At 40.1% G+C, this 14,988-nt stretch overlaps 1 protein-coding gene across 2 annotated transcripts in view; it reads left to right on the plus strand.

Moving 5' to 3' along the window:
- The window catches only part of aagab (alpha and gamma adaptin binding protein), a 49,607-nt gene extending 39,664 nt beyond the window's left edge, over positions 1-9,943 (plus strand). The window contains exons 6-10 of one of the 2 annotated variants that reach the window (XM_080214288.1): positions 2,632-2,714; positions 4,156-4,240; positions 4,329-4,433; positions 5,669-5,718; positions 8,441-9,943. In XM_080214288.1, the coding sequence (XP_080070414.1) occupies positions 2,632-2,714; positions 4,156-4,240; positions 4,329-4,433; positions 5,669-5,718; positions 8,441-8,518 (401 nt within the window). In that variant the 3' untranslated portion in view covers positions 8,519-9,943. Of the gene's footprint in view, positions 1-2,631; positions 2,715-4,155; positions 4,241-4,324; positions 4,434-5,668; positions 5,719-8,440 lie in introns of both variants that reach the window. The other variant, XM_080214287.1, reaches the window with a different exon arrangement.
- Positions 9,944-14,988: the final 5,045 nt, after the last annotated feature.

The raw sequence follows: 14,988 nt of genomic DNA on the forward strand, positions 1-14,988 counted from the left end.
TTCTATGTTCTTTGAAGACAGAAGAAAAATGCCTGTTCATTCCACGTGTTATTTTCTTATTAACTCCCCATTCTCACTCTCTAGAGGACCAACATTCACTTTACATTTTTCCTTATTTAAACACCTGTAGAAACTCTTGCTTTTTTAACATTCTAGCTAACTTTCTCTTGTGCTGTAAGTTCTTTCTCTTGATTTAACCTTTTAGCCATTCTCTGCTGTTCTTTACACTCTGGCTAATTATCTTTCCAGCCACTCATCTTTCCACAGTGGTATGTTTTTTCCTAAAGTTTGATGCTTTCCTTCACTTCTTCAGTTAATTGTGGATGCTGGCTACTCCCTTTGGAATTTTTCTTTACAACAGGAATATACTTTTCTGAGTATTTTGAAATATCCTCTTAAATGTCTGCTATAACGTCTCTATTGATCTGTCTCCTAGCCGATTGACCCATTTCACCCAGCTCAGCTTTCATGCCACATAGTTGCCCTTTATTTAAGTTTAAAATCCTAGTCTTAGACCCACTCTTCTCTTCAAACTGGATAGAAAATTCCAATCATATTGTGGTCACTGCACCCTGGGGGTGCCTTCACTCTGAGGTCATGAATTAACCCCATCACATTCCATAATATGAAATCTAATGTAACCTGTTCTCTGGTTGGTTCTAACTCTGAGAAACTGCTGCTTTAAGAAACTGTCAAAAGCATTCTAAGAATTCCTCTTCCAGCTACTACTGCCAATCTGATATTTTTCTGGTTTATACTCTGCATTGCATAGAAGCACAATTAAATTCTCTGCAAAATTAGGTTTAAGATGGTGTTTAGATATGTGAGCTAAGTGACATTAGTATCAATGTTGTATTATCTCAACACATTGCAAACAGTTGCAACAGATTTTGTTTTCCATTTACTTGAGCGTAAGGTTTGGGGAACTGTATCAGAGCAGAAAGTGCTGAAAATATTCTGTAGGTCAGGCACTATCTGCAGAGAAAATAGAGCAGCCACATGCACCATTAGATCATAAATCTGTTGCTAACTGTAACTTCTTAAATGTTCTTAACCTAACAGGAGCAAGCAACCTTTGCTTAATCTGTACCTTTTGAGTTTTCCTCTAGCAGATGAGTGATTTAATAGTCCCTGTATAACAACACACATTAGAACTACGTATAAGGAGTCATACTTAAAGTTTAATTTTATTTTATTGCACACACAGGTTGGTGTATGGTAGTGTGTTGGGGAACCAAACATTATTTTCTGTGATTACACAGAACAAAAGTGTTCTATTTTATAATTTCCCTCCTTCCTGCCCAGCAGAAACAAAGTTGGATAGTTGCTGAAAGTACTACATGCATGTGCAACGAAGCATAATCCTGACTGCAGTTTATCTCTCTAATCTCGATTTTTGACTTGTTTGTTTCTAATGCAACTACTTCACAGTTTCAAACTGTTACTAACATTGCATGCATAGAACAAGTTTTATTTAAACTGAGCAGATCTCCTGTATGATTGCTTGCTGCGAGGCAGGGGATATGCAGTTTGAAATAATGACATCAAGTACAAATAGCAAGTTGAGCAATGCTGAGTCCTCATGTTGGAGAAACCTAACCTAGCCCAACAATCTACAGCTGCTTTATCAGTGACCTCCCATCCATCATGAGGATGTTTGCTCATGATGCACACCATTCAGCATCATTCATGACGCTTTAGGTACTGAAGCAGCCCATGTCCATATGTAGCAAGACCTCAACAATATTAGGACTTTGGCTAATCAGCAGCGAGTAATAGTCATAATACACAAGTGTCAGGCAATGACCATGTCCAACAGAAGATAATCTAGCCAATTTCCCATGACATTTAATACCAATTACCATTGCTGATTTCCCCCACTGTCAACATGCTGATTGGGGGTACTAAAAAGACCAGTATAGATACTGTGGACTACAAGAACAGGTCAAAGGTTAGGAATTCTATGGTCAGTAGCTCATCTAGTTCCCCAAAGAATGTCCACCACCTACAAAGCACAAGTCAGGAGTTTGATAGAATACTGTCCACTTGCCTGTATGAGTGCAGCTCCACTTGACACCATCTGGGACAAATAACAACATGATTGGCACCCCATCCACTGCTTAAAAAAATGCCGTTCACTTCCTCCACCACCGATGCACAGTGGCAGCAGTGTGTACCATCTACACAATGCACTGCAGCAACTCACCAGTGTCCTTCAACAGCACCTTCCTGACTTGGAACTATATCGCTGTTCCTTCATTGTCACTGGGTCAAAATCCTTTCTAACAGCACTGTAGGTATACCTACGCCACTTGGACTCCAGTAGTTCAACAAGGCAGCTCGCATCCCTCTTTTGAATAGGAATTTAGAATGTGTAATAAACACTGGCCTAGCCAGAGATTCCCACATCCCATGAATGAATAAAGAAAAACAACACAGCTGACCTGAACGTTTTGATCTCTGGAAGAGACGGCAGTGCCTGAATCTGAAATGTGATTATTGGGTTACCACACTCCTAAATAAGCATTGACTACACAAGATTAATATTAATTTGTTATAAATGTGAAGTATACATTTGGTGATTAGTCTTTTAACCTCACACAAAACAGTGTGCTGTTTTGGTCCTTTTAGATCGGCCGCAGGACTTTGGAATTCTCAGCAGTTTAACTGGTGTGCTTGAGAATTGTGGAACAGAAGCAGAGACACAAGTGGAAGTAAGTGATTCACTAATTAAATATTGATGCCTGGGTGTGATTTCAAATAGTGCAAGGTTTTCAGTCAACGTCCTGAAATGGTTTTCACAACTTAAAGATGAAATGACAAGCTTGGAAACCTTTCCTTTATAACAGTTAAATAGGGAGGGTGGATGGCAGTCTTGGTCGATTTTTTGATTATTTTATGTGTTGGCAGAAGAGTCGTGTCTGCTAATTATTGGGGCTGCTCAGATCTTGACTGACGTTAAGTGTGCTAGATGTTTCATGCCCTTAAGTGAAGAACTATGAAAATGATGCTTTCCATTGGTTTTCTTGAAGGAGAATGCAAGAAGAACAGCTGCCAAAATGTTGATTTTCTTCAAGTGGTCTTGGATCAGCTTGTACCTTCGTGTTTTCACATTTCAGTGTTGTCCATAGTGGTTTCATCAATTGATGGAATCAGTTTTGTCTCCATTAGTTTCCTCAACCTGCTTGTGTCACATAGTTAAATGGACAAGGCCATTAGGTTAAATGGAAAAAATGCATTAGAGGCCTGTGGGTAAACACACCTCTCATTGTACTGCCAAGCCATCAATGACACAAGGTTCCAGGTTGCATTTCCAGACACTGCTGAGTTCGCTGGCCTCAATTGGGATGCTAGAAATTGACTACTGAACCCCTGGATTTTGGAAGGGAAAGAACAGCCAAAGTTTCCACTTCAAAAAAACATCCAGTAACTAGCTGCTGGAAAGCACTGGTATGTTGACTTTGGGTGGAACTCACATTTGGGTGCAGCTTTGATGTTCCTTAAGTACACTAGTCTGCAAAAGCTCAATGTCTAAACTCATACGCTTGGTTAAGGTATTGAATGATGTTCACTGTATAGTAATGCAACAAAGATGAATGTCACCTGGTGAGTAATGCTGTAACTACAATTGAGTTTCCTGTGGCATTCTCCACAGAAGGTCAGGATAAATTGATATAGAAATGCTGTAGGTATATGTGGCATACTGTTGCACCTGAAGTTTATGAAGTTTCGTCCAGTGGTGGAAGTTCAAAACTTAAATAAACATAAAATAGTCACTAACAACTTCAGAGAAGACTTCAAGAAAAAGTTCTTTACCCAAAAAGTGTTTGAATGTGTGGAGTTTGCAACCACGTTGAATCGTTGAGGCAAATAGCATAGATGCCTTTTATGGGTTAAGCTTGATAAATACATGAAAGAGAAAGGAATAGATCAAATAGGGTGAAATGAAGTCAGCGTCTATGGAGTATTAATTCCAGAATGGACTCATTAGGACCAAATGAACCGGTGCTGTGCTTTCCATTCTATTCACGTATAAGTACTCAGGAATGGCTGTGTGCCAGCGTATTGATGCCCAGATGAGAAGGGTGCAGTGTAACGTGGAAAAATTGATATGATTGTGGAGTAATTTTTAATTAATCATTCTGTCTGATATAGTATCACAGCCTAGTAGAACCTGATGCTGATTCACTTGCAGAAGATAGTGACAGGGTGGCAGCTCTTCAGCCAGACAGCGTCATAGGTATGGAAATCCAATTCCTTTTAATTCTCAAAAGTATGGCTTTTTTTAAACCAGTGTTTGGCTGATGATCTGTTTGTTTACCTGGCAGATCCTATGTTGCATTTGGATATCCAAGAACTCGCCACCCTTACCACAGGCGAGGTTGACTGTGAAAACTTTGAGCGTTTATTTGAGAAGCTGAAGGAAATGAAAGGTGAGTTTTGCATTAGGAAAGCAGTTTTCAGAAAGATGATGGAAATTGGCCTCACTGACACATCATCTCAACTCGGCTTCTGTGAGAGCACTCTGTGTACTATCAGTACATTTCTGTCTGACAGGAAAAGTTAAAGTTTATTTATTAGTGTCATACGTGTGTTTACATTTACACTGCAATGAAGTTACTGTGAAAATTTGGATGTTGTTATAAAATGTACAAATAAGCTTTAGATTGTGACCTTTCTCCTCAATCTTGGCCACTTTCTTTTGAATGGAGTTCATTTTTGGCCCAATGCAACCCCCCAATGTCCCGGTGGGTCACTTGTTCTTTCACTTTGCTTTCACTGAGCACTGACCTTTGTTCTCCCGTTACTCACTTTTATGCCACTATCAGCACTTTCTCTAATCCTTCACACTACCATTAGTGCTTCTGTCATGTGCCCTACATGTCTTTCTTGCAATTGTCCCAGCTCCCACCTATCACTGACCTCTACTCAGTTCCAGATGCTCCATCCCATCATCCAGTACATCATAGAATCCAACAGTGCAGGAGGGGGCCATTCGGCCCGTCGAGTCTGCACTGACCACAATCCCACCCAGGCCCTATCCCCATAACCCTATGCATTTACTTAGCTAGTCCCCCTGACATTAAGGCGCAATTTAGCATGGCCAATCCACCTAACCTGCACATTTTTGGAGTGTGGGAAGAAACCGAAGCACCCAAAGGAAATCCATGGGGAGAATGTGTAAACTTCACACAGTAACCTGAGGCCTGAATTGAACTCAGGTACCTGGCACTGTGGAGCAGCAGTGTTTGCTACTGTGCTGCCCATAATCCATCACATTTCTCCCTCTTTTTAGTGCTGAAGACTTCATGTTAACTCTGTTTCTCTTTCCACAGATGCTGTCAGACCTCCTGAGTTTTTCCAGCATTTTCTGTTATTTAAAGGTGTACTACTTGAAGTGGGCTACAGATTTATACATTGTGATCAGTATTGATGAATCAATTGAGCAAGTTTAATGACAAGGCAAACTATTTTTATGATAGCCTGCTTTACCTAAGTGAGTGTTATTTTTACTAAAACCTAGTCATGGTTCTCTGCTGCCTAGATGGGATGTGTGGGGAAGAGGAAAAAATTGTAGCTAAAGTGTGCATTGCTGGCATGGCTAATAGTCTGGGAATCCTTCCAGTTCATTGTTTCACATGAGTAACTCTTTGGTTTACATTGACAGACAAAGCTGCAACATTACCTCATGAACAAAGAAAACTGCATGCAGAAAAGGTAAGGATCTGCAAACTAAGCAAAACTCCGGGTCTTTGTACGTTATGGCAGACCTCCTGTGGCATTGCTCATGAAGTAAGTCAGGAAATAAGTCAATGTTCATTATCTGAAGCTAATATATATGATTAAGTAAAATGGTACTGCATGAGATGTATGCAAGATTTGATCTATTACAGACATTGAGGGAGGCTGTTATCAATCTGATCTTTGAGCAAAGAAAATTACAGGACAGGAACAGGCCCCTCGGCCCGCCAAGCCTGCACTGACCATGCTGCCTGAATTAACTAAAACCCCCTTCGCTTATGGGGATCATATCCCTCTATTCCCATCTCATTTGTGCACTTGTCAAGACACCCCTTAACAGTCACTACCATATCTGTTTCCACTACCTCTGCCAGCGATGAGTTCCAGGCATCCACCACTCTCTGGGTAAAAAAAAATCTGCCTTGTACATCTCTTTTAAACCTTGCCCCTTGCACCTTAAACCTATGACTTTTCCACCTCTGTCACTCCAGTGAGAACAAACCAAGTTTCTCCAACCTCTCCTCATAGCTTATGCCCTCCATCCCAGGCAGCATCCTTGTGAATCTCCTCTGCACCCCCTTCCAATAATGTGGCAACCAGAACTGCACACAGTACTCCAGCTGTGATCTCACCAAAGATCTGTACAACTCTAAAATGACTTCCCTGCTTTTGTAATCTATCCTTGATTGATAAGGACAAGTATCCCATATGCCGTATTCACCACCCTACTAACATGCCCTTCTGCTTTCAGAGATCTGTGGATAAATGCGTCAGAGTCCCTTTGTTCCACAGGACTTCCTAATGTTCTACCATTCATTGAGTACTTCCTTGTCAAATTATTTCTTTCAAAATGTATCACTTCACACTTTCTGGCTTAAATTCCATCTGCCACTTACCTACCCATTTGATCATTCCGTCTATATCTTCTTGTAGCCCAAGACACTCACCTCACTGTTAACCACCTGTCCAATCTTTATGATGGTAAATAAGAAAAAAAAGAGTAGAGCAAAAGGATGCAGGTTAAACTAGTGAAGGGCAAATTGAAGATAGATCAGCAAATCCTTTTTTGCAAGACATAAACCGGTTGGAGATTTGGGCAGAAAAATGGCAGATGGAATTTAATCCGGACAAATGTGAGGTAATACATTTTGGAAGGTCCATTGCATGTAGGAATTATACAGTAAGTGATAAACCCGTGAGTATTGATGTGCAGAAAGATCTGGACGTACATGTCCACAGATTACTGAAAGTGGCAATGCAGGTGGATATGGTAGTCAAGAAAGCATACGGCATGCTTGCCTTCATCAGTCGGGGCATTGAGTATAAAAATTGGCAGGTCATGCTGCAGCTGTACAGTACCTTTAGTTAGGCCTCATTTGGAATATTGTGTACAATTCTGGTTGCCACACTATCAGAAGGATGTGATGTTTTGAAGAAGGTACAGAAGACGTTTTCCAAGATGTTGCCTGGTAATGAAGGCATTAGCTATGAGGATAGGGTGGATCAACTCAGTTCTCACAGGAATGACAAAGGTTGAGGGGTGACCTGATAGAGGTTTACAAGATTGAGTGGCATAGGCAGAGTGGATAGTCAGATGCTGTTTCCTAGGGTAGAAACGTCAACTACTAGGGGACATAGGTTTAAGGTGCATGGGGAAAAGTTTAGAGGTGATGTGTGAGTTTTTTTTTTACACAGAAGGTGGTGAATGTCTGGAATGCGCTGCCTGGGGAGGTTGTGGGAGCTGGTATGATGGCAGTATTTAAGGGGCATTGAGACAAATACACGAATAGGATGGGAATGGGGCTCCATAAGTGCATACAGTTTTAGTTTAGGCAGGCATAAGGACTGGCACAGGCTTGGAAGGCCGAAGGGCCTGTTCCTGATTTGTACTGTTCTTTATTCAGTGATCAACATTATAGAACAGATTTCCAGATGGGTTAATGGTGGTGCAAACTCTGGATATGGTGAAGAAACAGTAAATGGGCAGTGTTGGGATCTTGCTGCATAGGTGAATTTAAATGGGCAGAGTAGCCTTCCTCATTTTTATCTACCTTGTGATGAGTTTCTGCTGTGTAAAATGTTATGAATAATAAATATCCAAATACTGACGTTTTCAAGGTGCCAAAGAGATTGTATAAAACATTGGAATTCCATAGTTGGTGCACCTAAAAGAATCCCTTTGGATCATTAGGATCCTTGTGCAACATTTTAAAGAACCTGCTGCTGTTTCCAGCATTTTTAACACAAAAATTCTTTCGTATTTACCCTATCTGTCTCCAATGGAGAGTTTCAAATATTTTTCATCCCATTTTCTGTTTCTCTTCTTTTCCCCAACACTTGTGCAAAGAAATTAGGTAAGCCCCAAACAAGCATTTACTTGGAGTTGGTAATTGCAGAGCCACCCTTTTCAAGCTGATAAAACTGATATTTTTATTGAAGTTGCTGAGCAGAGAGTGAGTGAACTGAACGGGATAAAGAATTTACTGACTTGCAGCATTTCAAAAATAGATTTGTTTAAAAATGTAATGGATAATTTTATGTCTTATTTACTTGTGGCTACTCTCTCTCTTTCTCGCGTTGGTCCCTTATCACAATGTCTCGTGCTCATCCTGTTTATAATGAAGATGAGCAACATTTTACAGATTGCAGCTGGGTGCATGTTTTATATTCACACATCTCACCCTATTTCATTTGACAGGTTGCTAAAGCTTTTTGGATGGCTATTGGTGGAGACAGAGAAGAGATTGAGGAGCCATCTGATGAAGAGAATGACTAAGGGCTTGGCCACTGTGGTTTTCCAGATGAAAGATTTTATTTTGTGTATGAGTCAGTGTTCAGCTTGTGTGTCTCTCTGTAGACGTTTCATTCCCAGGGTTGCCGGGTCAAGGCTTTTCATGCAATGCACTCGAGTTGATGTTTTGAGTCAACTGAATAAGATATGGATCTTCATCTGTGATTTCCCCTTTCTTAACTGTAGTTATTTATTAGACTAAACATGTGAGCTAAGAACTCCTGTGGGAGGAAGCATTGCCCCGCTGTCTTCTGGGCTATATCATCCTCTAAGATCCTGGACATTGGTTACGTGAACTGGCTTTTGGTTTTTGAGCTTTCCCATGCCTATTACACTCAGTCCTTCACTTCTAGTTTTACGAAACAGATAGGATTTTGTATAGAGCAGCTGTTCCACTCATTTCACTGCTGGATCAGTATGTTTGTGATGAGTGTTTATTGGAGCAGCCAGGGCCACAGCAATATCAAACACCAAGAATACGGTGTGTGTGTGTCTTAAAAGAATTTTGTTCCAGAATCAGCATAAAGTTCTGATTAGCTGGTTCCTTTGCACTGTATGCAGTGAACGGAATTAATAGCTATGATGCAGCCAGAAGATGTGCACATTTGTGTTGAGAAATATGTAAAGAGATTCACATAAAATAAACCAATTTAGAGTAAGGTTAAATAACTGAAGAGAATGAACTATTCGTCTTCACTCCTTGTATATGCTTATGAAAAATTACCCTTAAATATTTTTGCTACATATCGGGCCGAAGTGTACACTGTCTATTTATTGCCATTGATTCACTTTGGGTACTTTAAGTGACTTTTGTTGGTAAAAGATGGAGGTGTAGGCAGGCAGGAAAATTACACTGCTGTCAATCGATACTTAACATATCAATGGAGCAAGAAAGATAAACCTCTCCTACACAGATAATCATGTTTTAAAATTATCATCTTTAATGTTGGGGTCTGTTCCTTTAGCAGATACTTGATAGAACATGGCATCCCATCTCCTCTGGAAGTTGCTTTCAAATCCACCCCAGATTGTTATCGAGTGTAAGTGTCTGCTGTGTTTGCAGAGATACTGAGAAATCAGTTTAGGCTATCTGATCCAGCTTGTTGTGGCCCTATACCCACAGCATGGAAACTCTCCCTAATTTGGTGCCAAGTTGACTTAGAAGCAGCAGGAAGATGTGGGGAAATGAGAAAGATGTAGTCATGGTACTATTAAATGTGGTTGGTGCTGCAGTATATGGTTGGGAGCTAGACTCTGCTTTTAATCTGGACGTCCAAAATGGGGAAATGTTCCATCTCTCAGTTTTAACTAACAGCTCTCACCTCCTGAGGAAAAATGAATCATAAACACAGAATATTCAACCTTATGTTATTCTATCAGAATTTCTCAATAAACCTAATCACATGCTAATCTTTAGTGTATGGTGTAAAAAATATTTTTTTCTGTGTGTATATATATATGTGTATATATATATATATATATATATCTCCTTGCTTATGCTTCCTGTCTTGAATTTTTTCTTTAATATGAAAGATTGTACCCTAGTTAAGGAGGGAAATGAATCAAGCTGGGTTTTTCCCTTGCCCAGGTGTGGACATCTGAAACAAGATCAGGTTTGGCCTTGATTCCCTCCAGTTGCCTGCTGTCCTACTTGCTCATTACCCTCGTTGAACTGCATTGGCTCAAGTTTCAAACTCCCTTATTTATGATTAGATCTCTCCTTGGGTGCCCTGTCTAGCCTCCTGCAGCCCTGTGAAAAGAAACCCTTCCACACCCCATTCTGTTATTTTGACTCCATTATGCCTTTCTTCCTCCATCTCACCATCATTTACTTTGGCCCGAATCTCTGGAATTCCCTTCCGAAATCCTTCCCTCCCTCTCCAACAGCCGTTAAGCCTTCCTTAACATCCACCGAGGTAAGCAAACTAAAATTTCCTTCTCTGCCTTTTGTATGGTTTTCTTTACATTCCTGTGATGTCTTTTGATGTTTTTCCTACATTAAAGGTACAGCTGTCGTTTTATGATTGTCTAGTTGACACCTGACTACCCTCGTGGATACATTGCTGAAAATTTGCATGCAACTGTAGAATAAGATGAATTAGTTCCTTTTTTGAAAAGAGTTCTCATGATTTCATTCCTAATATTCTCCTTGCCACCAGTAAAAGCTGCTGAAATGGCCATTCGCCTCATTATTATTATTGTGGGATCTTGATGTGTGCATTATGGTGATTGCGTTATCTAGGTAAGTGACTGCACTTTAGCATGTTTGCAGTGTGATGAGACTCGATTATAAATGCAAGTCTTCGTTCATATAAAATTATATCACGTAATATTTTAAGCGGTTCACCCAGAGAAAAGGAATTTTGTACAAACCAGTGTGTGACACAAAGGCTTAAATATCTGGATGTTTCTGTGGGAGGTGGAACTGAGGGAGGCAGGTTGGAGGAGTTGGTCTTCTAAAAAGGGACAGGTTTTTTGGCCCCCGGGTCATTTTCTCTTGTTCGTATTGCAGCACTAACCAATGAACCCATGATTAATGCTGACAATTTAATATTCTTATTTGGCAATATCTGTATAAACGTGCTTGATTTCTTCGTTCAGCAAAGGAATTTAGTCACAAACTTGTGGTATTTTTTTTAAATGTGGTCTACCATTGTGGTGTCCATGCATATAATGATGTAAGCGTGCATATTGTAGCTCTGTACTTAATACTTGATGGTTTCCTTGTGCTGAAAGGATAGCACAAGATTTTGGTGAGCAATTGCTCTTAAACTTCATTTCCGCAAACCTCCATACGTAGCCATGAAGTTTCGCTCCTGATCACAGTCCAACAGGGCCCCATCCTGCCCTAAATATTGAATGAAGGCACGGTTGAGTATAGCTTTTTAAGTTTGCCCTTCAATTACATGGGGTCAGCATTCACCATTTAAGATTGCAGATGAACACTGCTGTTGACACCATGGAACCAAAGCTTTCTATATCCAAAGATGAACTTTTGGGTGTAGGAAATGTGTCATTGTTCTCTGCTCCAGAAAGCCGTGTTTTCCCTTAATCCGTGAATAGCTCATATAACAAAATTACTCCAATAACTGATGGTTACATGATAAAATGAACTTTAATAACATTGAAACATTTACATAAATTGAAAAGAATTTTTGGCCATTTCCGAACACTTTAAAGTAGAAAACAGCAACAATGTACAAGAAAGCACCTTTTTTTGTAAAATGGGAAAGTAATGCAGCATTATCTGCTGGAACTAAATAGCTTAATGCTACTTGGAGAGATTCACAAGGTACCCCTACAGAACATGATAAAAAGCTACGTGGGTCATAGGGTAGTCAATCTAAACTTCATCCATGGCCTCGTAAATAAGCAATAAAGGTAGACGTAGGTTTTCAATTGCCTTCAATTTGCAGGCCAATTTTTGTAAAAAAAAATGTTTGTACAATCACATTACATTTCATTAAATAGAAAAATACACAGCATGGGACAGCTTTTCTTTTGATTCCATGAGTTATCACTTCCACTGCTGTAAGCATCACAGATGCAGTTGTGGAGGGTGCTTCATGCCATGATGCACTGCACCACAAAACATGCTCAGCTAGACAAAGTCCAGAAGTAGGTCCATTGAAGCTGGTCTCTGTTTAAACATTAATACTATGAGAATCTCTTCAATACAGTGCTTTAATCCACCTTGCACAAAAATATTCCCTTTTAATTTGAACAGACGCTTCCAAATTAGTAAAACATACAACTATTAGAGATATAGTCAGACTACCTCCATGGAGCTTGGGGGAGAATATTTTTCCAATATTTCTACGGCCAGTGTTTGAGGCATGGTCTATCCTAGTTTTGCTGGTGCTCCTTGACTGCAGGTTGTTTGAGGAGCAGTAGCGTCTCTGACACAAAATGATAGTCTGGTTAATATACAGCTTGGGAGTGCCACATAGCTAATTTAGCACTGGGCCATTTGGGTAGTGCTTGGTTGTACAGCCAGACTGGGCCTATAATCTGCATTTCACATTGAGAATTTGCAGTGTATGTAAGTGCTTGTTGGGGTGCTTGTCTTCTGCTAGTGTTAAAGGTCTAAAGATGTATGGACGTTAAGATGAAGATTCCACGATCAGTTTTATATATTTACAACCTGGCCCAATTCTGTTGGGAGGTTTCTGTCTCTCTAAATCCACACTTGATGCTGTGGGGAGGTCTGGCACACAAGTTCTGCAATACAAAAACAGAAAATGCTGGAAAATCTCAGCACGTCTGACAGCGTCTGTGGAGAGAGAATAGAGCCTATGTTTCAAATCTTAATGACCCGACCTCAGACCCTCCGACAAAGGATCATCCAGACTCAGAACATTGGCTGTATTCTCTCTCCACAGATGCTGTCAGACCTGCTGAGATTCTCCAGCATTTTCTGTTTTTGTTCCAGATTCTAGCATCTACAGTAATTTGCTTTTGTCTTAGCGCTGCAGTATCACTTCATTATAAGATACTTTAAAAGTAGTACTGCAAATGCCAGGAATCAAAATTTCTAAATCTATACTGTTATTAATTTCCATCAGGAACACAATATTTTCTGTAGCTTCCTAATTCTCTGACTGGCTCCTGGAGGGTGAATCTGGGATTACCTTGCTGTGTAGTTACGTTCTTGCACCTTGTGCTGTTCAAAAGCTGGAAAGGGCAGTTCTGAAGATTTGGTGAGGGTGTAGTAGTAGATGTTGTTGCAGTAGGTGAGGCCTGTTGACGCTTCATGATTGTAACATCAACCAAAGCCATGGGTGTCACAAAGTCTCTGCTAACCAGTGTCTGAATTCTCTGCTTCTACTTTGTGTTCTCTTTTACACTAAGTGAATGGGGATATCCATGTATAGGGAATCTTTCATAGTTTTGGCCTCAGCTGTTTGAGCATTTCCCTCAACATCACATCTGTGCTGCAGTTGGTATAATTATGGGTGCCTGAATCTTGTGAAGCTCCTATTGAGTGAGAGTTGTGCTTGCATGAACAACTTTCTATCAGTGTGTGATGTACATACTGAATTTTCTCCATCAGAGACTGAGAACGTTGAAAGTAACTTAGGTAGTATCTGTGGAGAGAGAAACAGTCATTGTTTTAGGTCCATGACCTTCTGGGCATTCTGATGAAAGGTCACGGTGGAAGAGTCAATTACTAGGGGGAACATAAGTTTAAGATGCGAGGGGCAAGATTTAAAGGAGATGTATGAGGCAAGTTTTGTTTTTACATACAGGTGGTGGGTGTCTGGAACTTGTTGCCAGTGGAGGTAGTGGAAGCAGATACAATCGTGACTTTTAAGGGGCATCTGGACAAATACATGAACAGGGTTGGAATCGCGGGATATGTCCCCAGGAGGGTAGGGGGTTTTAGTTCAGTCGCTGCAGGCTTGGAGGGCCTGTTTCTGTGTTGTAATTTTCTTTGTTCTTTGTCATCCACCTGAAATGGTTTCTCTCTCCCTAGATGCTACCTGACATGAGTATTTACTGTATTTTGGATTAGTACCACATTCTAAATTCAATCATAAAATAGTCAAGGGACTGACATAAAAATCAGAGGTATTGTGGAAGGAGAAGTGTTAAAAGGACACCATCTCTTCTCATTCAATGTGCTGTATTCCAGTGGCATTTTCAGAAGTACCTATTTTCCAGATATATAGCTACAATGATTTTAGTTCTAAGAAATCCTGAGCACATCTAATTTTCTTGCATGTATTTCTTTTAAAAATAAAAGCATGAACAGTTGAGTAGAATGAAAAGATTTTTAAAAAAACATATATACTAAAGTTCAGTTATTAAAATTTTCTCTTTAAACCTCATTTAATCAGGCTTGGAACTTTCCTCCACTAAGAATAATTGTTACCATCTGTTCAAAAAAAACATGGCAATGTTTGTGACAGGCATAGACTTGGTTTATGGGGACGTGTAGAATTGAGGCCAGCTGCTTTTCCTACAGAGATGTCAAGAAAAATGTTTGGGAAGAGTTAGTTTGAAGCATCTCCTGTACACTAACTACTGTACACTTCGGTGTGGCTCCAAGTTTCCAATCAATCTGAATGCTAGTTAGAGTTTCCCTGAAAGGGGTGCTTATGTCTCCTTAGGAGAGAATACAAGCTCCTGCCTTGATCGGATACAACTGAGGTCCTGGGAAGGAAAATGCCAGGTTGCCTCAAAAGCTTGTTTTACCAGCATTAATCTGCTTTCTGGCAGCTACCTTCCCCAAAGAGTGTCCCAACAGAAGTTAAGCTGAAATGGAGTGAGATTTATTTACACACCTTTATCCATAATCATACTCAATTACTTTGCTGTATTTGTCTAGCCATTGCATTTCTGTCATTCTACGTGTAGCCAAGTTGTGAATGTCTAGTTAATCTGGTTTTGGAAAATTATTTATGGGCCTTGCTGGCTAGCATTTATTGTCCATCCCTAATTGCTCTTGAAAA

The sequence above is a fragment of the Carcharhinus amblyrhynchos genome, chromosome 28 (assembly GCF_965287045.1).
Source record: "Carcharhinus amblyrhynchos chromosome 28, sCarAmb.v2.hapA, whole genome shotgun sequence".
Lineage (NCBI taxonomy): Eukaryota > Metazoa > Chordata > Chondrichthyes > Carcharhiniformes > Carcharhinidae > Carcharhinus > Carcharhinus amblyrhynchos.